At 38.0% G+C, this 22,693-nt stretch overlaps 1 protein-coding gene across 1 annotated transcript; it reads left to right on the forward strand.

Moving 5' to 3' along the window:
* The first annotated feature begins 8,779 nt into the window (after positions 1 to 8,779).
* On the forward strand, positions 8,780 to 22,065 carry LOC149681280 (uncharacterized). Its single transcript, XM_089834457.1, has 7 exons — positions 8,780 to 11,738; positions 11,801 to 16,503; positions 16,565 to 16,831; positions 17,269 to 17,400; positions 17,467 to 18,927; positions 18,996 to 19,127; positions 19,179 to 22,065. The coding sequence occupies exon 5, from the start codon at positions 17,689 to 17,691 to the stop codon at positions 18,304 to 18,306; it is 618 nt and encodes a 205-aa protein (XP_089690583.1). The 5' UTR covers positions 8,780 to 11,738; positions 11,801 to 16,503; positions 16,565 to 16,831; positions 17,269 to 17,400; positions 17,467 to 17,688; the 3' UTR covers positions 18,307 to 18,927; positions 18,996 to 19,127; positions 19,179 to 22,065.
* The last annotated feature ends 628 nt before the right edge of the window (positions 22,066 to 22,693 follow it).

The raw sequence follows: 22,693 nt of genomic DNA on the forward strand, positions 1-22,693 counted from the left end.
CAAACAATCCATGCAGAGAACGGTGAAAATCCCAGAGTTCTTAGACCTGAGGGGGCGCTTTTTTAAATAGGCGAGTGGTGACCCCAGTAAACTCACGACTTTTGGATAAATTGTCCTGGGCCGATCAAATGTTTTTACATCTCCAAGTGACCATATCGTGACGGAGAGGTATTACACTGGACGTCTCAGGGTGTGTGTGTCTGTAACCGCTTTCGCAGTTCCGAAATCGGAGTTCACAGAAACCAATTTTTCGCTTCCTATTACCATCGTTAGGATTTAGAAATACGAGGCGATCGGCTAGGGTTACAAGAAACGTCTAGCCTCCCAATGGCAGTGCTTCCACTGCAAACAAAACCTAGGGATTTTTTTCGTTTAAAGCATTCTAAAGTATTTCCTGATGCGTGAGCTGAACTAAATTGAATTCGAATTTATATACTTTCCCTTCATATCCAAAGGGATATAATAGAAGTATTTACCCCATCGCTAAATATGATGATGGCAATATAAAGCTTCACGTAATTGCGGGTTTCCTACCAATTTATTGAGAATCAATCGCCTTATATACTCTAAATTTTTAAAAATTGTAATAGAGGTATACGCTTGAATTCAAACGTCAACATTAGCTATGTTTAAAATGATTTTGGGAATGAAATTTGTCAAAACGATTTAACTAGATATAAAATAACGTATATCAATTATATTCATTTAATTATTTAAGAAAAACCCATTAATTGCGTCTCGACTTGCAGAGGTTTATTTTGGTTTCCCAACTTGTTCTAGTCGCGTCGATCGAATATGTATCAACGCTAGTTGTCTTGTATTTTGTTGAACTATGCGTGTCATTCGACGGGAAATGGAGTCAGATAGCGTGCCAGTATCCTTTTACTTAGATTGCTAAATCAGAGCCTTTATAGCGCATAGAGGATATAAAGAAGAGGAATAGTCAATTTAGCCTTTACCAATATAAAAGGGAATATCTCGCCAAATATTTACTATTTAATTCCGATTTTTCTATTTGGGTACAATACCTTCTCTGTACAATACATATCATTAGTGGTTGAAAATGTCACCTACTTAACTGTGTATGTGTGGAGGCGGAGAGTGATATTTAGACAAAAACTTTTACGATAACTGAATACAAAAACTGTCCATTCCTCTTCTTTATATCCTCTAAGATAGCAATCTACATTCTCACGTATTCGTGCGCGCTTGATAATGGTCATTATAATTCTAACGCATTTTGACATTGTGCCTCAATACGCTACAGCATACTGTAGAGTATACACTTGGCCAAAAGTTGGCAAATGTAGACACACCTTAAAATCAAGTAACGATCGACATCGTCATTTCGCGAAACAAACAGACTCCCATGACATTAAACTTTCAGATCTCGTCTCCGTGGAAAATGACAACTCGCACATTTTTGCCAAATTTCGAAGCTAAATAACAAATTGTCTGGGAACATCAAATAACGTAATATAATATATCAATATTACTCAAATAATTTGGCGTTATCGGGTAACGTAATCAACTATATTCAATATGTTATTTTCCAATGTAACCTTGAGAATGGCCCTGGATAAGGTAAGGTTTCAAAATTATCATTTGCAAAAATTGATCGCTTCCAAGACACTAGAGAAAGTGATTTATATAACGACATTTATATTCCAAGGATAGAATTTCTGTTTTCAGGCATTCGTCATGGAAAATACGGGCGAATTCAATTTCAAAGCTGTTTCTAAATATTATTCTGTTGTAGCGGAATTTTTAACCAATTTCAAAACGTAAATGCATGCAGTAATTAAATAAGCTTCCTGATTTTAATTTCGATTAATTACAGTAATAAGCTTCAATTAATTCCTGACGCTGGAAATCTCGTAAGTAAAATTCGAATTTTAATTTCATTTCTTTGTAAGAAAAGAGTTTAAAGAGTTTACGAGTTTTTCACGAAGTATGGAAAAAAAAAAATATTATTTTCTAATATTGAATAATCTTCCGCACATTTCCGACCGATTAAACTCTAGGCGTTTACTTTTTTTCAGAATACCGACTTGAGATATGATTTAACTAACTATTGGTGGGATATCCATAATAATAAAGCATACACTACTGGTTATCAACTGGGACCACCCATCCAATTCACATATTACACGTTTTTGGTCAAATACTTTCGACCGGAAGATGTTAAAGTCACCAGAATGTTTAACAGTACCGCTTATGGGGTATAAAATTTTGATAATGAACCTGACCCTTAAAATTAAACCCGAAAATAATTATCAGGCTTTGCTCATTTTACTCTTGTGGGCTCTACTTGTCAAAATTTTGTATTGGAAACTAGCACAATTGGGAACAATCCTTGGAAAAAAGCAAATAGGCAAGAGTTTGCATTTTACCTAAACGTTTTTGAATAATGTTAGGCTTGAATATATTCTTCTTAATACGAAAGTCATTTCACATTGAGACACGTAGGTTCTCTGGGGATCGCAATCGTGCTATTTGTGTCAATAACAAAAGCCAATGTGTATTCGTACCACGTTTACCAATCATCCCCAAAAATCTATACTCTAGACGACTTAATGAAGGAGCCCAACATGAAGGTCTTCGTCCAAGATGATTTTCACATTAAACGCTACATGAAAGTATGTCAATTTGTCTTTGAAAGAAATATTGATTCCGCTGTTAAATCACAATATTATTGCATCTCTCTACTATTACGTTTTCCCTTTCTACATGATCTCTTCTTTTCCGACGTTTTAATCCCACTAAAAATTCTTAAGACAGGCAAATAATAATAATAATTACGATGCAGATCACCGATCACTTTTGACACTTTCCTTTAGAAAAGGTCGAATCGTAAATATTATGCATTTCCAGAAATATCTCCATGATTTTTACGACGATTATCTAGAAAGGGTTATGAAACTGAAAGAGTCTGGGTTTAATGAAAAGGAAGTATTCAAAGCGAACGAAAATATAGCGTTTATAGCCTATTCTACGGTAATGCGACGTCACTGTTTCTGGTATAAACACCTAGAGGGAGTCAACTACGGCGAGATTTTCATGGAACAACCCTTCTCCTATCTATTTTCGCAAAACGCATCCTTGGAAGGCAGAGAAATATTCGTTCAAAGGTACCAAAACAAGACCCTTATGGTTACATAAAAAATAATTAAGACATACCCTAATTTATGAAAATCTAATTAACTCATTAGCTCTTAAAATAGTTAATTAATTACTGACAGATTGCAAACTTTTCTGGAAACTGGTCATGATATTCGTAGCGAATTCTTATGGTTGACCAATTTTTGCCTTGAGATTGAAAGCAACAAAGATCAAATCATCAAGAATTTGACCTCTAACCTGAAAACTTTGGCTCCGGCTTTCGCCAGTCTAATTGTTCTGTACATGTTGAGTGTGATTGCTCTCTTGGTCGAACGTGACGTAAAGAAGATGAATCCAACTACAGGCCCGGATGATACATACAAGCAGAAATACAAACTCAGACCTAGGAATTTTTTTCGTTTAAAGCATTCCAAAGTAACTCCTGATGCGTGAGCTGAACTAAATTGAATTCGAATTTATATACTTTCCCTTCATATCCAAAGGGATATAATAGAAGTATTTACCCCATCGCTAAATATAATGATGGCAATATAAAGCTTCAAACAGTTGCTAAAATATCTATGAGTTTGCGTTGACATGACTTAAAATTATTAATCGTGGAAGTCCATTAAATTATCGTTGGAAATAACAATTACAATAGCTGATATAGCGTACGTCTCTGCTGGGGTAAGAACTTTTTAAACTCCATGGATGGGGGGTTAGTTTTTCCCCCTTTCCCAGCCCTGTTAGAAATCTCGAGCTCCTCTCTTGGAAGTCTTTCTTCACGAGAGCGGGGCGCGACTTCTTCAGCCCATGAACGCTGGATCTCTAAACGGACCGGAAAACGGGGAAGACCCCTCAATATGGCAAGTTTGCTTTTTAAAAAATAAAAAAGGAACGGCCACTGTCGTTAAATGACTTTTAATAGGTTTATGAAGAATCATAAAAAAAACCGAATTGTCTTGACTTCTCAAATTCACAGCCACCATCCCTTCCCCTGATGCTATGCTAGAGAGCGTTCGGTTTTGGTTTTGCACTAGAATAGGGCGTTTTCCGGTCCCTTTAGAGATACAGCGTTCATTTTCAGCCAGGGTTGTTGATTTTTTGATTTAAATCGGATTTTTTGATTTTAATTGTTTTACTAGATAGTAAATTACCAACATGAAAACTTTTGAGTCATAATTAACCAAAAGCAAAATAATCATGACATTTAAGCAGCTATTGGATATTGTTACTATTCAAATGCTTATATAGAAAGACTAGCTTGACCGCTATTTCATTTCCTAGCGTTTCCAGCAAGACAAACTGTAGTTCTGGGAAAACCTTAAACTGAAATATGCCAAAAACATGATTACTTTTAATTTTAGGTCTTTCCTAGTTAAGTTTCGTCTCGAGTTTCTTAAACTACTACTTGGAATCAGTGATTTAAATCAAACAACCCTGTTTTCAGCCAATATCTATTCCTCTACCAATAGGGCAAATTTTTGGGTACGATTCGCACCTAAACCGGAGAAATAAGAATAGTTTTCGCAAGGTGGCGAATGTGTCGCCTTCCTTCAGCAGGCAGTAGCCAGAAAGGTTACGCAGAGGGGTAGTATCTTTCTGTGAGGTGGCATGGCAAATGCAATTTTTTTATAGAATAATATAAATATCAAAGTTGTCAAACAATAAATATTTACGCAGGTATTTCATTATTGACACATTTAACATTTGAAATTGAAACTTATTCTAAAAAGTTTAGAAAAAATTACATTGTTAATAAACAATTCTAAATCTAAATTTCTGGTCAGATCTTTTTCGTAGGCTAGCGAAATTAAGTTTCACTTTCTTTCATGTGACATAGCTCGTCGTTAAAGTGGAAATACGCGAGTAATGCAGTAAAAGCTTGCCTCGCAACTTCGTAAGTCGGTGTTGAGGCTCAAAATGTTAGTCTGTACCCCGACATTATAATATTTTGGTCCTGGATGACAAAACCAGCGATATATATCAAGGACAACGACATAAAGCTAAAAATTCCAGTGTGTCAGGGATACATATCAAAAGTGAAGTTAAAACATACAAGCGAATCAGGGACATATCAAGTTACAAAATTAAAGTGTATCAGGTAAAGACAATAGTCCAAAATATGTTAATATACATTCTAAATAAATTTAATATTTGTGTACCAAAATGAAAATATTCTTTAGAGGGGAAAGTTAATTTGATAAGGGGGCATTTATGGGCAAACCGAAATATTATTTGAGGGGGCAGGATATATTTTTTGAGGGGGCATTGCCCCCTGGTGCCCCCCGTGGCTACGGGCCCGTCCTTCAGTATTGCTGCACAAGAGACGTTAGTCCCAAACCCCGCTTTTGTTTACTCCCTAGTGTAACGATAAATTTTGAACACCCCTTCGTAGCGAGTATTTATGCACACCCTTATTTAAAACACTTAGTATTTAAACCCCTTAGTAATACAATTTAATATTTCAAGTGACACTTAGAATTTAATATTTCAAGTGTAAGATGTTAAAGATGTTAAAGATTTTAAATTTAATATTTCAAGTGTAATATTTTAGATGTATCAAATTTTAATGGTTCAAGTGTCGATAAATTATATCTCTTCTTATTCGAAAGTGTACTTAAGTGTAAATTTGCATGCTCTAGAAACATCGCCGATGCTAGTATAAAACCGATGCCAATAGGAATAAAAACACACACTGTTTCTCTGGAAGTCTAATAGTTACGAACTAGAAAGGACTAAGAACGTTCTCCAGGCTCTCTCGTCATGAGACCGAGTATAACGCGATATAGAACATCACCAAAGTCCCAGTGCTGGTCGCTGCTTTGAAGTCCCGATATCGTCTCGGAGCCAACTCTCTTGCTGCCTTGTCATGGCTTACTAACGGCCGGAAACCATGCCGTCTCATCACCATAGTAGCAGTCACGCCACGCCACGACGTTCTCGACTCTAAAATCTTCACCAGTCTTCTATCTTCAATCGTCTTCGCTCCTTCCTTCTTCCACCGAGAACAACGTGCACGTGTCCCACAAAGTGATGAGTACTCTACGCTATTACGTTCAATTAAATTAATAGGCCATACTGATCAGTTCGCGAGATATTAAGAGTATGAGTAGTAACAGACCTGGCATCGGTCATAACTTTTAAATTGCATGCTGCATGTAATATTTTGTGGGTTTTAAACTATGACCCACGTTTAACCAAGTTAGGAAGGTTAACACGTTATATAATTATCATATTGTCTAATAGTAGCATTAACACAAATGTTTGGACTAATAATTGTTTCTTAATAACCAAACATTAATTATTACCTGTATATTTTATTTCCATGTATTAAATTTGTTTAATTCCCTGTTAATTGGTGTGCATACATATATAGTTCCTTTAAACTAACTTAAGAGGTCAATAGTCGTAGTAATAATGGCAACGCCTGGCAGTCCTAGACCTGTCTTAGTAAAAATGGCGTTACACTAGGCTAATTTAATGCACTTCTGCTATCGCTAAATTACCATTTTGAACCTAATAAAGTTTTTGTCCGTTGATTTTTTGGGGGAAGGGGCGAATTTTCAGTAGTTTAGAAAAGGTTGACCAAATAGAATAAATAATTAACCGAAAGATACAGATTATAGTTGTCCATCAAATGGGACTCAATTGGAAGGCGTCGGTCCAAGCACGCCTGTGGTCAACGGTGTTTGATTTACTGAACATTCCACAAACAAAATCACCGCAAAAGAGTGAAAAAATGCCAAAGGCCTTCAATAAAAGTATGTACTGTATTAAATTCCCTTCAGTAGAAAATATGCGACATGCTTTTAAACATGAAACGTCTTGGTTTCGCCATAAAGTTTGGGCACTTTGACACAGTTTATTTACACTAAGAAATAAGCCCCCGTGAAATCATACTTGTGTGTACTTCCCAAAATGTCTTTTCTTTCGTTTGCTCATGTATATAACGCGAAATAGTAGTTTGATAAAGAATGGTTCTGACTTGGCCTAAATCACGACTTTTCGCCCGACGTCAAGCGACAACCGAAAAATAAAAACATAGTTAAGCTGGACAGAAATTACGTTGAGTATGACGATATTCGCTTTCTATTTTTTCGGCCGCGTTCAACGTTAAAGGCTCGTTTTCAATCAAGCAAAAATATACGCTTTTTGCTAACGATTGAAAGTAAAAAAAATCGCGTTTTGCATTTCCGCGCTACAGCGAGAGAGAAAAGCAAAAGCGGGAAGGCTAGGTCGTTTTCAAACCCGCCGGGAAAAGATTTTCAATAGCACAGTAACGACATCACGTGTTAGTGATAGGCGTGGAATTCTCTATCTCGCGGGAGAAAATTTCAGAACAAAAATGGCGGTCACTACGAGAAGACGGCGTATTTTAATTCAAAGGCAATTACTTTTAATTCAATTGTATTATCAATTGACGTTAAATGCGAAGAAAAAATATAAACAGAAGAGATGGTGGGTTCCTCCTATTTGGAGAAAACGTAGTAGTGAAGGACACAATAGGACTCTGGTAGTTATATTCTTGTATAATTTTAATCATACTTGGTGAAATCAGTTTAAATAATTCTTTTTATTTTTAGATGAAAACAATGAGGCGAACCGACAACCGGAAATTTTCTAATTTTACTAGAATGGAACCGACTTTATTTGATAAACTTTTGGAATTAGTAAGGCCATACATTGTTAAGAATCCTCCAGGACGAAAACCAATATCTCCCGGAGAAAGACTGGCTCTAACATTACGGTAAGTTATTATTTATTATTAAATACTGTTTATAAATGTTCTTGATTAAAATATATTAATTTAAAGGTTTTTGGCAACTGGAGATTCATTTGATTCCATGGCATACGCCTTTCGCCTCGGTAAAACAAACAACACATAACATTGTTAAAGAGACCTGTCAGGCGCTTTGGGATGTACTTCAGCCTTTGTATTTAACGGTAAAGTCATTCTTCAAAGCATATTGGCCTATTATATTTCTAAGTCGAAATTTTATCTTTAGCAACCTACTGAAAATAATTGGAGTATGGCTGAAGCAGAATATCGAAACCGATGGAATTTTCCTACATGTTGCGGGGCCGTTGATGGCAAACATGTAATGATACAGCAACCATCAAACAGTGAAATGTTGTATTATAATTACAAAGTAACTAATTATTTTGACTATAAATATACTAAATTTGCAAAATTTAATACTTCTGTTTTTGACAGGGTTTCAACTCCAGAGTTTTGATGGCAGTTGTTGATGCAAAATACCGGTTTTTAGTAGTAGACGTGGGGGAATATGGCTCGTATTCTGATGGAGGAATTTTCAAATCCTTTTCATTTGGTAAAGCAGTCGAAAATAACCAAGCCAGATTTCCACCGGCTGTTTTATTGCCAAACACCAACATTGCTTCTCCTCATGTCCTTGTTGGAGACGACACCTTCCAGCTATTGCCTAATTTTATGAAGCCGTATTCTAGAGATGGTCGACTTACAAATTCTCAAATTATTTTTAATTATCGGTTAAGCAGAGCCAGGTAGACCTTTAATTTGCAAAATTTTATTGCCTTGGTTCAAATAATTGTAACCTTTTTGCTTTTTGAACTAAAGTATTTTAGGAGATGTAGCGAAAATGCGTTTGGCATTTTGGCCACACGTTGGAGGGTGTTTCGACGACCTCTTATTTTGAAGCCATCCAATGTCGATAAAGTTATTAAAGCTTGTGTAGTGCTACATAATTTTTTGATGAAAGAGGAAGAGAAGACGAAGCAAAAACGTTATTGCCCAAATGACTTTGCCGATTATGTTGATAAAAACACTGGAAATATTATAAAAGGAAAATGGCACGATAAATTGAGAAATGATCCTGCTAAGGGATTTGAAAAACTGAAACCTACATCGGCTAGAAATTATAGCAGAGAAGTGGCGATAATTAGGGATAACTATGCCAAATATTTCGTAAAAGAAGGCAATGTTGAATGGCAATGGGACTTGAAAGGTGTGAAGAGACCAGACAATTAATCGAACTGAGATCAAATTTATTTGTACAAGTTACATTTATTTATGCATATTCTAAATAAAAATTCATGGAACTCAATCACGGTCTTCAATAAATTTCATTATGGTGTCAATGACCTCTCTTTCACAGCGACGCCGTTTTATGGTATCAACATCTCTCAGAAGACTAGCAGCATAGTCTGCAAAAGCAGTGCCTGAATCATCAGGTTTAGAAATTTCTCTGCAAATATGTTATTAAATCAATAAATTTTTGGTTGAAATGGAGGATGAAATTATGCTTTAAATACTTGTTACAATGTGCCAGAGCTTCAAGCACAGAAGAGGGTAGAATAGAAGAGTTAGATTCCCTCTTGTTCTTCTTGTACATTTTTTAGTGGTTAATTTTCCTTTTGGCGATAGAAACTTTCTCCCTTGAACTCTTCGAGTTTGACGATGTTATTTCTTCGCTTGTTTTTGATGGACCCGGGGATGGGTTATCAAAGTCAGTTACTAAATCATTTCGTTCCTCGCTTATTGCTTCTTCTTCATGGTCGGATATTTCCTCGTTAACGGTATACTCTTTCCCCATGAAATTGCAAGTAAAAGATCCATTTATTTTAGGATCCGCTTCCGATTTGTCCTGGAAATCAGCTGTTGCCACATCTGAGAAATTTGATGTGGTTCTATTTCATAATATAGATAGATATTCTCAGATATTATGCCAAAAATTTTATAATAAAGAATTCATTGAACTCAATCACTTAGTTCAATAAATACAATTGAAATTTGCCATTAAGTTCTGATAAAGGCATTCCTATTTCGGATACCCTTATTTAACTAACGTATGGCTATTGATAGGCTAGGGTCACTAGAAAATAGGAATGTGGCCCAGAAATTTAAACAACTTACTCTCTTCTTTTCAGTATGTCTTTCAAAAATAACAATGACTTAAAAAATGGCCAACTTACACTATCGAATACAGATTCGTCAGTTTCTTGGCCACTTTTGGAAACGGTGACTGTGTGGTAGTGTGTTCGAAACTGTTCAAATAAAGTTTTCCACCTTTTCTTGCACACATCCTCTAATATAAATGTTATAAATTATTAGTAGAAACTCAAAATGACTGTATAGTGGATATTCACTTTTTAAATTCATTTCTTTGGCTATTTCTGTCCAAGATTTTTCATTCGGATCTCTATCTCTGTACGAAGCTAAGCCTCGGTTCCATAAATTTTCATGATTTCTGACTAATGAAATTATTTTATCCTTTTCATCCGCTGCCGCGTTTTTCGTTGCTTTCCTTTCAGACCTTAACATTTCCTGTAGTTCTTTTTTCGATGGCAATTTAATTAGTACTATCATAAAATAAAATACTTTCCGCCGTGATTCTGCGGAAATGTAAAATAACAATGGCCGGTCCTAGGAGCAGAGAGAGAAACGCCACTAGTGGTCAATTTCTATTGGACGCCTTGAAATGACGTCAGACGGCATCATCGCTTCTAGCGCAAAGCTCACGCAAATATCTACCCGGGATAGATATCTGCTTGAACGAAGATTCAAGCAGAAGCGCGCGTATGCAAGCTTAAAGCTTGAGCTCAAGCGGGATTGAAAACGACATAAGTTTTTGCTTTTGCGTTTTGCTTTGATTTTTCAAGCTCAAGCTCACTTTTTTTGTTCAAAAAAAGCTTGATTGAAAACGAGCCTTAACGCTTTGCGCGAGTGAATCAGCAATAAGCTAGAGTCGTGACGTTATTTTCGACCACGCGTATTCGGAAGAGGCCGTCCGCGGTCCGACATGTTTTTATTTGTTTCGTTCCTAATCGAGTCAGTAACTAGTACAAATCCCTGAGAATACCGAAGTTCAGTTCTGGATGGTGTAGAATTATTTAGCGTAAAAAATCAAAGTGTGTAATTAATTATTAAAACTGTAAAAATAAACTAGAATAAAATGTAAAATCTTAACACCATTTAAATATGACACATAATGGCTAACTATTCAAAATGTAATCATATTAAAAGCATTCAATTCGATTGGACTAAACTATAAAATACATTATAATTGTAAAGCATGAAGGGCTTTGACCTAATTTGTAATCGGAAGCGACAAGGAAAAGTTACCCAAAAGCCCATCGAAAGCCTTTCAATACTCAAAAGAAATCGCAACGGTCACGGAGGAGTTCTGGGAAGGATGAAAGGACAAGAGCACCAAAAACCCAAAAAACCTGCGGCGCCATTGACACAAACTGTAGGTTCTTGTTCCTCCATCCCAGTCTCCTAATTGGCTCAAAATAAATCCGATTTCTAGTCGATAAATTTTTATAAATAGAGAAAACCTTTCTTTATATCACTATACTTGCAAAAAAACCTGTATCGAGTAGCCCACTAAGAAGGGACCCATTTAGAAGGTACAACGAAAAATAAAATGGAACTTTTTCACAGCAAAAACTTAGTCGTTATTAAAATTTAAAACTTAGAAGAAAAATATAACTTCTTGTCGACGCAAACTTCGTCAGAAAAATCAACAGTGCGGGATTAACATTTTTTCAGTCGGTGTTATCAGGGCCGGCGGATGCTGTGGGTATGGTGGGTAGGCCTACCCACCCGGGATCTCACGGGAGTTATGGCAGAGAAAAAGCCGAGACTCTGAGTATGCGTTTAATATTAAAAATACACATTTCATGAAATTTTTAAATTTAAGTTTTTTTACAGATGGGTAGTTAGAATAAAATTTCTTAAACCAGTAAGAGCAAATTATCAGCAGCGTATGGCATTTTTATATGATTGTTCTGTAGACTAAACCGTCTCAATGTATTTTCTGCATGGTATTTATGGGGCGCGTCACTACACCGACTTGAAACCTTTTCGATGTAGACAACCCTCTGTATTGGGAAATACTAGGGGTTGATACACTGCCATCTCTTAGCATTCCCATGATTCAAAACGGTTATAGCGCCGGCGTCAAAAAAGTGATACGGAAGGCAAAACTTTAGCGCCTTGCATTTCCCTCTTAATTATATCGAAAGGGTCTATTACTCTTTCTCTATTAACTTTGAGACGAAAATCAAGATTATATTAAATATTAAGTTAATATTATACATTTTCTTCGTTAGTTATTCTCATCATTGTGCGTTACATCGTTTTAAAGAAAATCAATTTTGAGACACTTCTCTAAAAATGTTTTGCCTCACACAAATCGGTAGTATAAAAGGGTTTCGAATCACAGCTTAGAGTATGAAAGGTAGCTATGGAGGAAACCCGCCATATGGAGACTCTATGTTTCTTTTAACCATACCCAGCATCAGAAATCAATCGAGTCGAGCCGACAACAAATCTGATAAATGGGCCCAGTGGAGTTATCTGACTGTCGGTTCACAATACTTCAAGTCCAAGCCATTGAGTAGTCAATGTGTTCTATTAGAAGCAGGCCCGTAGCCAGAAAAGTTACGAAGAGGGGGCAGTATCTTGCTGTGATGGGGCTTGGCAAATTGAATTTTTTTTGTAGAATAACATAAATATCAAAATGTCAGACAATAAGTATTTCCGCAGGTATTTCATTATTGACACTCATTTAACATTTGAAAATCAAACTTTTTTTAAAAAGTTTAAAAAAAATAAATTGTTAATAAACAATTCTAAATCTAAATTTCTAGTCACACCTTTTTCGTAGGGTAGGGAAGTTAAGTTTCCCTTTCTTTCAAGTGACATAGCTCGTCGTTAAAGTGAAAATATGCGAGAAGGGCAAGAAAAGCTTGCCTCGCAACTTCGCATGTCGCTGTTGAGGCGTCAAATGTAAGTCTGTACTCCGAGGGGTCGGTCATTCATGAAATCCTGTACGCTACCCGTGAAATCCAACTTAGGAAATCCGAAATCAAGGCTGATTTTGAAATCAAATAAAAAATCCGAAATCAGCAACGAAATCATTAAAGAAATCATTAAATCAGGAAAAAACACAAAATCAACTAAGAAATCACGAGATCAACATAAAAATCACGAAATCAGAAGCGAAATCACAAAATTGGAAAAAAATCAGTAAAGAAATCGTGAAATCTATTACAAAATTCACGAAATCCGAAATTCTCATGAAATCACAAAATCCGACGAAATCAAGGGGAAAATCTCAAAATCACGTAAAAAATCTCAAAATCCAACGAAATCATGGGAAAAATATCAAAATTCATTGGATTTTATCGAATTCTGAAATCAAACGGAATCCGACGAAATCAAACGGAATCCGAAAAAATCAAATTGGATTTCGGAATCCGAATAAATCAAATTGGATTTCGGAATCCGAATAAATCAAATTGGATTTCGAAATCCTGAACACTTTTTCCAAAACTCCCGACCCCTCGCTGTACCCCGACATAATATTTTGGTCCTGGATGACAAAACCAGCGATATATATCAAGGTTAACGACAAAAAGCTAAAAATTCCAGTGCATCAGGGATACATATCAAAAGTGAATTTAAAACATACAAATGAATCAGGGATATATCAAGTAAAAAAATTCAAGTGTATTATTATTATTATTATTATTAGTGAGTAGGGGGCTCGCGCCCTAGCACCGATGCCAAAGGCATATTGAGCACCCTCGTAATCAGGCCTTGAATAGACCTGTGGCCAAGCATAGCGAAGAATTCGCTCCACCGTAATAGAGGAGTTCCGCGAGGGTTCCAAAGTGTGTGAATCAAAATATTCTAGTCTAAGCGAGGCGAAGCGGTCACACTCGCAAAGTACGTGAGCGGATGTTTCTTTCTTCTCCTGACACGACCTGCAGAGAGGGTCGTCGGAAAAACCCATCAGATGGAGGTACCTATTAAGCCGACAGTGTCCGGTCAGAAGACCGGTAGCCAGCCTAATATCCCATCTGCTGAGCGAAATTAGGTCTCTAGCACGAGACCTGCAGGGACCATTCACTAACAGTTTTGTCTGTCTCTGGCCCTCCATGTTATGCCAGAGCTGGTTTTGTATGACAGTCAACCTGTCATGCAGACACCGTTTAACGTGCCTGTAGGGGATGGGGACGGCCGGCTCCGGTCCCAAGAGCTTGGCCTCCGCACCCCTTCTCGCAAATCTATCGGCTTGTTCATTGCCATAATATCCGCTATGCCCCGGCACCCAGTACAACAGAACCCTGTTTAAGGACGCCAGTCGCGCTAGCAGATCAAGGCAGCTGCGCACCAGATGAGAAGTAATCTGACACTGGTTCAGCGCGTTCAGGGCGGCCTGACTGTCAGAATAGATTCTCACAGTCCGTCCGGTATACCCTTTGTTAATACAGTAACAAGTGTATCAGGAATATACACAGATAAAGACAATAAAGTCTAAAATATGTTGATATACATTCTAAATAGCTTTAATATTTGTGTACCAAAGTGAAAAGTTAATTTGATAAGGGGGCATTGGAAAATTTTGAGGGGGCATTGAGGGGCAAACCGAAATCTTATTTGAGGGGGCAGGATATATTTTTGAGGGGCATTGCCCCCTGGTGCCCCCCGTGGCTACGGGCCTGCTTAGAAGAAACCAGCGACCTTCAAGCCAACGAAATTCTCACTTGTCAAGTTACAGTCGGATTATTGTATAGCATCACTCAACGAACTCAAAACTGACTAATCGAGCAGGAGTTAGAAAAGAAGATGAGCGTCACTGAAAAGACTAAATATTATAAGTCGGTTTAGTGACGGCTTCTCCTTTTATAACTGCTACTCGACTAGTTAGTTTTGAGGTGGTTTAGTGACGCGAGTACAATATTACGGATGTTGGCGATCCGGTGGCAGGCAAAATGGGTGCTGGTTATCCGGTGGCAGGCGAAATGGGTGCTGGCACTGCGGTGACAGGCGAAATGGGTGCTGGCGATCCGATGGCAGGCAAAGGTGTTGGCGGTCCGATGGCAGGCAAACAAGGTGTTGGCGGTCCGATGGCAGGCAAACAAGGTGTTGGCGGTCCGATGGCAGGCGAAATGGGTGCTGGCTATCCGGTGGCAGGCGAAATGGGTGTTGGCAATGCGGTGGCGGCCGAAAAAGATGTTGGCGATGCGGTGGCAGGCGAAATGGGTGCTGGCGATCCGTTGGCAGGCGAAATGGGTGTTGGCGATGCGGTGGCAGGCGAAGAAGATGTTGGCGATGCGATGGTAGGCGAAATGGATGCTGGCGATGCGGTGGCATCAGATAACATTTGATTAGGCGCTGCACCTAGCTGGGGGGCCTTATCAGCGCCCTCCCAAACGTCTATCATCACTGTACCCAAATGGAACCTGCGAAACCACCGTCAAGGCACGCGGGCTACAGCCAGCGGACGCGACAAACGCCCCTTAAGCAGGTGACGTGAGCGCTACAACGACGGCGCCGAGCCCAGCCAGGAGGAGGTCGTTGACAGGGCAGGACTAAGGCAGCAGGAGGCTCGAGGGGACGGGGGATTTCCCTCCGAGCACAGCAGAATATATCCGCGGCCCCCAGAGGGTTGCCAAGAGCTGGAGATGAACCACAGCAACACACGGGCGGGGGCGAAGCGGCCGAGCAAAACGTTCGCGGAACGGGGCAGGGAAAGGTCCGAACCAAGGGCGAACCCAAGAAACCATCCTAACCGGCACACCGAACTCGGGCCCCCTCCGGCACACCGAACTCGGGCCCCCTCCGCCACTACAAGGCCTTTTGCTCTGCTCCAACGACAAGGGGGGCGACGACCCCAAGGGAGCGGGAGGGGGCGATACGGTGGCAGGCGAAATGGGTGCTGGCGATGAGGTGGCAGGCGAAATGGGTGCTGGCGATGCTGTGGCAGTCGAAATGGGTTCTACGTTACCATAGAAACCAAACCTCTTGCCAATACCCTGTAGCTCGCGCCATCTAGTGCCGCGATTTGGAGATATTATGATAAAATAGAAAAAGCTTAGTTTTGGCGGTTTTGGGTTTGGCAAGGTCGTCATCTGTCTTTGATTGAAAGTTTTTCCAACAAATTTTTAACGTCAAAATGGGAAAATATTGTGTGTACAAAAGTTGTAAAAACTACAACACGTCAGAGTCGTCATCTGTCTTTGATTGAAAGTTTTTCCAACAAATTTTTAACGTGAAAATGGGAAAATATTGTGTGTACAAAAGTTGTAAAAACTACAACACGTCAGTTCCAAAACTAAGGAAAAATTATTTCAAATATATGCGGTGGCTTATGGCAATAAACCGTGAGAATATAAGAACTCATAATGATGTTTAGTCACATCATTATGTCTGCTCTATGCATTTTATTGGTGGGAATGGGCCCACAGATGATAATCCTGATCCCTACAATGATAACCTGCAGTTAGGGAATTGTTTTATTCTAAAATTGTAGTACTAAAATTACAATCATAACCATTTATAATAGGCGAACATTACTTTGGAAAGCAGTTCGTATTCAAATTCTCAGCAAACCCAAGGAATAGGTAAGTTTCCTAATAGTTCATTTAGGTTGTGCATATTTTAACAGGGTTCAAATTTTTCAAGTTGTTCGAAATTCAGCTTCAGGTGACCATATCTATGGCCTAGGCCTGCTATCTGTGAAGCATATTGGAACACCGTTAAATATAACTGAGCCAATGGTAGAAAATGAAGAATCTTCTGAAAATAGTACAGTTTGGACTACAACTGCTACATTACCGCTAAGTGGAACAACTACAATTTTAGATCAACCTTCGAATTTCACAAATACAGAAACTGCATCATTTTTGATAAATTACGCGCCTCGGAATCAGAGTGCCTTACACTTGAAATGTAAGTATATTCTCAGAAAAAAACTAGCCCGAGAATATTTAAGTTATCAGATGGAAAACTTAGATACAAGTGATTGGTCCTTGGTAGTGGTCGGCGTTTGGACAAGATAATCCACAGAATTTTGGTTAATCAGTTATTCATGAATAATAATCAGATAATTATTCGTGATTGCATTGCATTAATCATAGACTTCCCTTGGATAATTTCAAATTATGAATAAAGATAAAACAAACAGATCTTATCCTATCCTAATGCCGACCACTAGTCCTTGGAAATTAAGCACGAATCTGAAGCTAATGTACATGGTTTAAAATGCCTAAGATTTAGAAGGAGTGGGAATAGTTTATTTGTAGTTGAATTATCGAAAATTCTTAAACCAAGCATTTTTTTTTTTGCAATACAAAAATTCCTGCCAATCATTTGGTTTTCTCGTCAAGTTCTGTAAAATTCAGCAACTCCATTACGTGTTTCAAAGATCTGCTGGATGTGTTACTTGAAATTGAAAATTGGCAAACTTGCCAAGGCATTGATGGAGAATGGTTTACGTATTTTAAAGACAAAAATCTAAAGTATGCATATGTTTGCATGGTAACCCAACCAATTCGATCCCAAAATTGTGAGAAATTATTTCTTAGCCTATTTTCAAGACTTTGCCGGTCTTGCCGGAAAAAGAAGATTGTTTTAGAGAATCGAAAACGAAGAGTTAAATTCTTTGGAAAACGTGCCAATTTTCGTTACATCACGGGAGAGCAGATGAAAGACAGAGTTAAAATATTAAATAAAAAATAAGGCGATAAAAAAGGAATAATGTATTGGATTTGAAGGTAAAGAAGACCTTTAAAAAGGACGCAATTTTTATGTCTGAAGAGGCAAGTCTTGATTTTGAAGAGATATACGGAAAAAATCCATTTGAGAGCAAATCGGTTTTCCAAAAGTTATTGATGAGCGAACAATTGAAATTACTCCAAACCAAAAAATCCAGGCCAAGAAAATGGCATCACGCAATAATACAGTGGTGTATTTCGATAAAAGCTAGGTCTCCTTGTGCATACGAAGCCGTGCGTCAAGTAATTTCATTGCCTTCTCAGCGAACTCTTTATAAGTACTCTGTCGACCTAACTACAAAAAGTGGATTTAACGATGCCAGTCTCTTGGAATTGAGACGAAATATTGATATAGATAATTTGGACGAACACCAAAAGTATTTCAAGTTAATCCTTGTCGAAGTTCAAATAAAACAGGACCTGGTATTCAACAGCAGTACAGGAGAATTTATTGGAGCTGCAAATCTTAATGAATTCCGAAATAAAGTGATTGAATTAGAAAATAACATTAAAGGAAAGGTTGAAATTGCAAACATAAACTTGGCAAATCAAATTCTTCAGTACATGGTCAGAGGACTGATGACCAATTTTAAGTATCCATTCTCGTTATTTCCTTGTGGAAATCTATACGCAGAAGAGTTATTTCCTTAATTTGGGAGGGAATCGAGAATTTACAAGCAGCGGGATTTCGAATTCTCGCTGTAATATGTGATAAAGCTTCCACGAATATGAAATTAATTAAAATTTGTACGGAGATTGATAGAGAAGTAAATAATCACAGAGTGGGGTATAAAACCAAAAATCCTTTCAATATCGCTGAAACCTTATATTTCGTGTCGGATGTTTGTCACATAAAACATCTAAAAATGGACTAAACAAGAGTGGTAAAATGAAGAAACACAAAGGTGGTTCAGTTAAACCAATCAGACTTTTAAAAAAATGGAAAACATTTGCTATGGCAGCATATAGTTAATGCTTATGAAATTGATTCAAAGTCCTTGCTAAGGTTAGCGCCTGAGTTGACATACAATCATGTGTATCCTAATGCACACAGTTGTATGAGAGTAAAGCTTTCAACCCAAATCCTGAGCAGTACTACCGCCAACGCTGTCGAGCAATTGGTTGGGAGATAAAGCGGAAGAGGCTGTCAAGTTTTTAAGACTTTTTGACGCTTTTTTTGACATCTTGAATATTTCTAACACCTACGCATTCTTCACAAAGAAGAAACCTGAATTAGAACCATTGATGAACTTAACTGACTGGCGTTTTAAGGTATTAAAGTACAAAAACTAACAAAATGTATAATTCCAGAAATTTTAAGAACTTTAAATTATTTCTAGTGGCTAGAGGATAATTTTCTCGGTTACTTAGACGAATGGGAATCTGAAGTAAGCAAATTGAAGTTGAAGAAGATTTCGACAACAATAAAATGCTACTTGGTAGGGAAACTCTTGAAGGCATAAGAATAACAGGTAAAATAAACTAGAATAATCCCAAATTCTAACTCTCTTTAATTCTTTTAGTTTATTCAACTATAGAGATTGTAAAATTTTTGATAGAAAAAGGAGCACCCTACATATTAACAGCGAAATTAAATCAGGATTTGGTTGAAAACTATTTTGGACGTCAGAGAGGATCTTGTGGTTCTAGGGAAAATCCCACTGTCAGTCAATATGGGCAAGGGGCTAAAAGACTTAAACTCATGAAATCCTTAATACCCAAAGTTAAAAATGGAAATTGCACGCCAACCCAGAAAAACGGTGTAACCGAAAAACAATTGCTCGTAAGGAACTCCAAGAAGAGCCACAAGATGTTGCACAAACCCATCATAAATCAGGAAATTTATTGGAGAAATAAATAAATAAATACAACTATCAATCAATCAAGTTTGCTTTACTCTTAGTGAAAGGCTTATTTAAATTTCTATGGGTTGGAGCTTTAAGCTCTTTCCGTATACCGCTGCTAGTTAAACTGTCCTTTTTACCTCTCCGTGTGACGTAGTCCAGGAGAGGTTCTGTAACGGCCGTGTCTGTGTGTGTGTCTGTCTGTCTGTGTGTCTGTCTGTCCGTTGTTACACCCACGTGACCGCGTTCGCAGTTTGCGTATCGGAGCAAACGTGTTTGCCATCTCCGAACTGCTTTCACAGTCACGGAAATGGCTCCTCTATTTGAGTTCTCACACCACCATCTTCTGGTCTTTGTCCATACCACACGGACACTAGTCTGTTCTTACTGGCTTCTAATCACCACTATCTTCTGTTCTTTGTCAATCCCACATTGACACCAGTCTGCACTTACACTGGCTTCTAACCCCACCATCCACTGGTCTTCCGTCTATTCCACATAGACACCAATCTGTACCATTGGCTTCTACTCCATTTTCATCGTTTGGTTTTAGGATATACGCGGCGATCAGCTAGGGTTACGAGAAACGTCTAGCCTCCCTAAGGTAGGATCGCTACCAAAGGTTTTCGCATTTGCGGTTTTCCCTTACTATTATAATGGAAACGAATCGTATATATATACCCCAAAATTTGAAGAAAGCGGGAAGAGGGGTACCCTTCACTTTAAACGTCAATATTAGCAAAGTTTGAGAAGATAATAGGTATAACTTTATTTTAAACGATTTAACTATTATTAATGTTAATTATTGAAGATTAAAATAATTAAAAATAATTATATTTATTTAAATATTAAAGATAAACCTCTCGTGCAAAGAGAGAGATTATCATTGCCTCCTATATCTACCAAGGCCCGTGCATGCGATATATTTCATTCATTGCCTCCTATATCTATAGAGGCCCGTGCATAGCGATATATTTTTCAAAACAACAACAAAAATGGGAAACCCCAACTCAGAAACATAATAACGTTTTCATTGGATACTTGAGTTTATATAATCTTCTTGACACGGAGAGGTAATATTTTGGTTTTCCCAACTTATTTGCATTCTGGTATACATTTTTTATGCTTCTCGTTAATCCCTTCAAGTGCCAGTTAATAAGAATTCTAAAAAAAATTTTCCTGGCAGATTTCAAATTTTCCTTCTCATCCCCCATAGTTTTTCCCAATTTTCCATTATAAATATATCTTCCTCTAAAATATCAATGATCTTAGCATTTCTATTTTCATTGTCTCTTAAAGGTGCATCAGACTGCACAAAAGGAACTATCTTATCACAGGTATATTTAAAAAAATCATATGCTAGTTTTGACAAATACAACAAGCCTCCTCTATCTTGAGTTGCAGTCCACTGGTGATATGCTTCGGTTGCTTCACTCTTCTTAACTAAGCAGTTTCTTGAAAAAATTGTGCTTCCGTAGAGGCCAATTAATTGGTTCACTGTGTACCAGCGAATTTTTCTTTTTCCAAATAATTAGAATATAAAGTTCATTGAAAAGACGTTGAGCAAAAACTGAAGTCAATACACCCTGATCCTTTGGTCCAAGCATCCTAAATGGCTCCATATGTAAAAAAGACCTTTTTAACTCGTCGGAAAATTCTCCGTTTGTAAAAAGCCCGTGTCTTTTAGTGTAAAATTTTCTTTATCTAAAAGCCCCGGTTTGTCATCCATAAAAACTGATAAAAAGTCGAATCCTTCTTCTGAAAGCCCTGTAATTTTACTTTTCTTGATTTCTTCTAAAGCGTCCTAACACGAGAGATATTATTTTTAATTGGGAGCTAACATTATAACATGACACTAAGAACTTACAATTGGCTTCGGCCTCCCAACAAAAGTCACCTTTTGTAAATCTGAAGAACTACAAAGAATCGCCCCTAGATTTTCTTTTAAGTACTTTTCGTCAAATTTAATACCTGAAAAAATAATAAAATATTATATTAGCACACGCTTTATACAAATTTGTCAATAGATAGTTGGGTACTGGCAAGCTGGCTCCCAAGTTTTGTAAATATTCACTTACCTTCTTCAATCTTTTTTCGTTGGGCCTTTGTGGGTTTCTTTGAATTGTATTTTTTGATATAATTATGATCTACTGAAATATCCATAATTACGCTTTTATTCTTGATTTTATTAAAGAGAAATCGGGTCTACATCTCCAATGGTAAGGAAAATGCACTTGTCAAGGTCTCCTTGACAGACGAAGGGCCAAAATCGAACATTTTCCAACTGGGTTTAACATGTTTTTTATTATTATTTTTCTGGGGCGAGATGGCGCGAAACAGTGTATCCAATGAATGACGTCATAATTTTACAAGGATATTCCTCCGTTTTCGAGCCCCCTCATAGCAATTACGGATAGGGAGAAGGAAAGGCTTTACAAAACGACTCCGTACCCAGGGACAGGCTCCAACGATCCCCGTTGACTTCCAGCAGCCCCTTTTATCGGAATTGTATAATATAATTGTAAAATTTAACCTTTAAGCAATAAATGAATTTTTATACCACGGACTCGTTTTCCGTTCCATTGTACAGATTGGCCGTACCGACATCCTCTAGCACGGCCGATACCACGGCCTCGGGGTGGTATGATATCCCCACGGTCTTGGGGTGGCATGATACCGCTTCCGATACCACGGCCTCGGGGCCTTCCAGGTGGAGGGATCGGCCCAGGGCCTTGGGGCCTTTCAGGTGGAGGTATCGGCACAGGGCCTTGGGGCCTTTCAGGTGGAGGTATCGGCCCAGGGCCTTGGGGCCTTTCAGGTGGAGGTATCGGCCCAGGGCCTTGGGGCCATTCAGGTGGAGGTATCGGCCCAGGGCCTTGGGGCCTTCCAGGTCGTCGACCTATCGCAGCCCCACGGCCTCCGGCGGGTCGCCCTATGGCCCTATTAGGACCTCGGCGGCCCCTAGCGCGCCCTCTTGAGCGAATAGCTTCATCCCCATAAAACACTTGAACGGTTACCGTTGTATTTTCGGTAAACAAAAATTGGCGATGCATATTGGAAACTAGATTTTGAAATAAAGACATTTATTATTATGGTACTAACCTATGTTTTACTCAAGGACTATTTTCGCTTAAATGGAAGCTTATTTTAATAGTAAAAAATATCAAAGGGACTCAAAAACAGGCTGAAGAAAA

This window comes from Phalangium opilio, unplaced genomic scaffold (genome assembly GCF_054372755.1).
Source record: "Phalangium opilio isolate 3A_F unplaced genomic scaffold, DU_Popi_V2 ptg000039l_1, whole genome shotgun sequence".
Lineage (NCBI taxonomy): Eukaryota > Metazoa > Arthropoda > Arachnida > Opiliones > Phalangiidae > Phalangium > Phalangium opilio.

Excerpts from the sequence above, each read along its gene's own strand:
- LOC149681280 (XM_089834457.1), top strand. The coding sequence starts at position 17,689 with ATGTCTGAAGAGGCAAGTCTTGATTTTGAAGAGATATACGGAAAAAAT.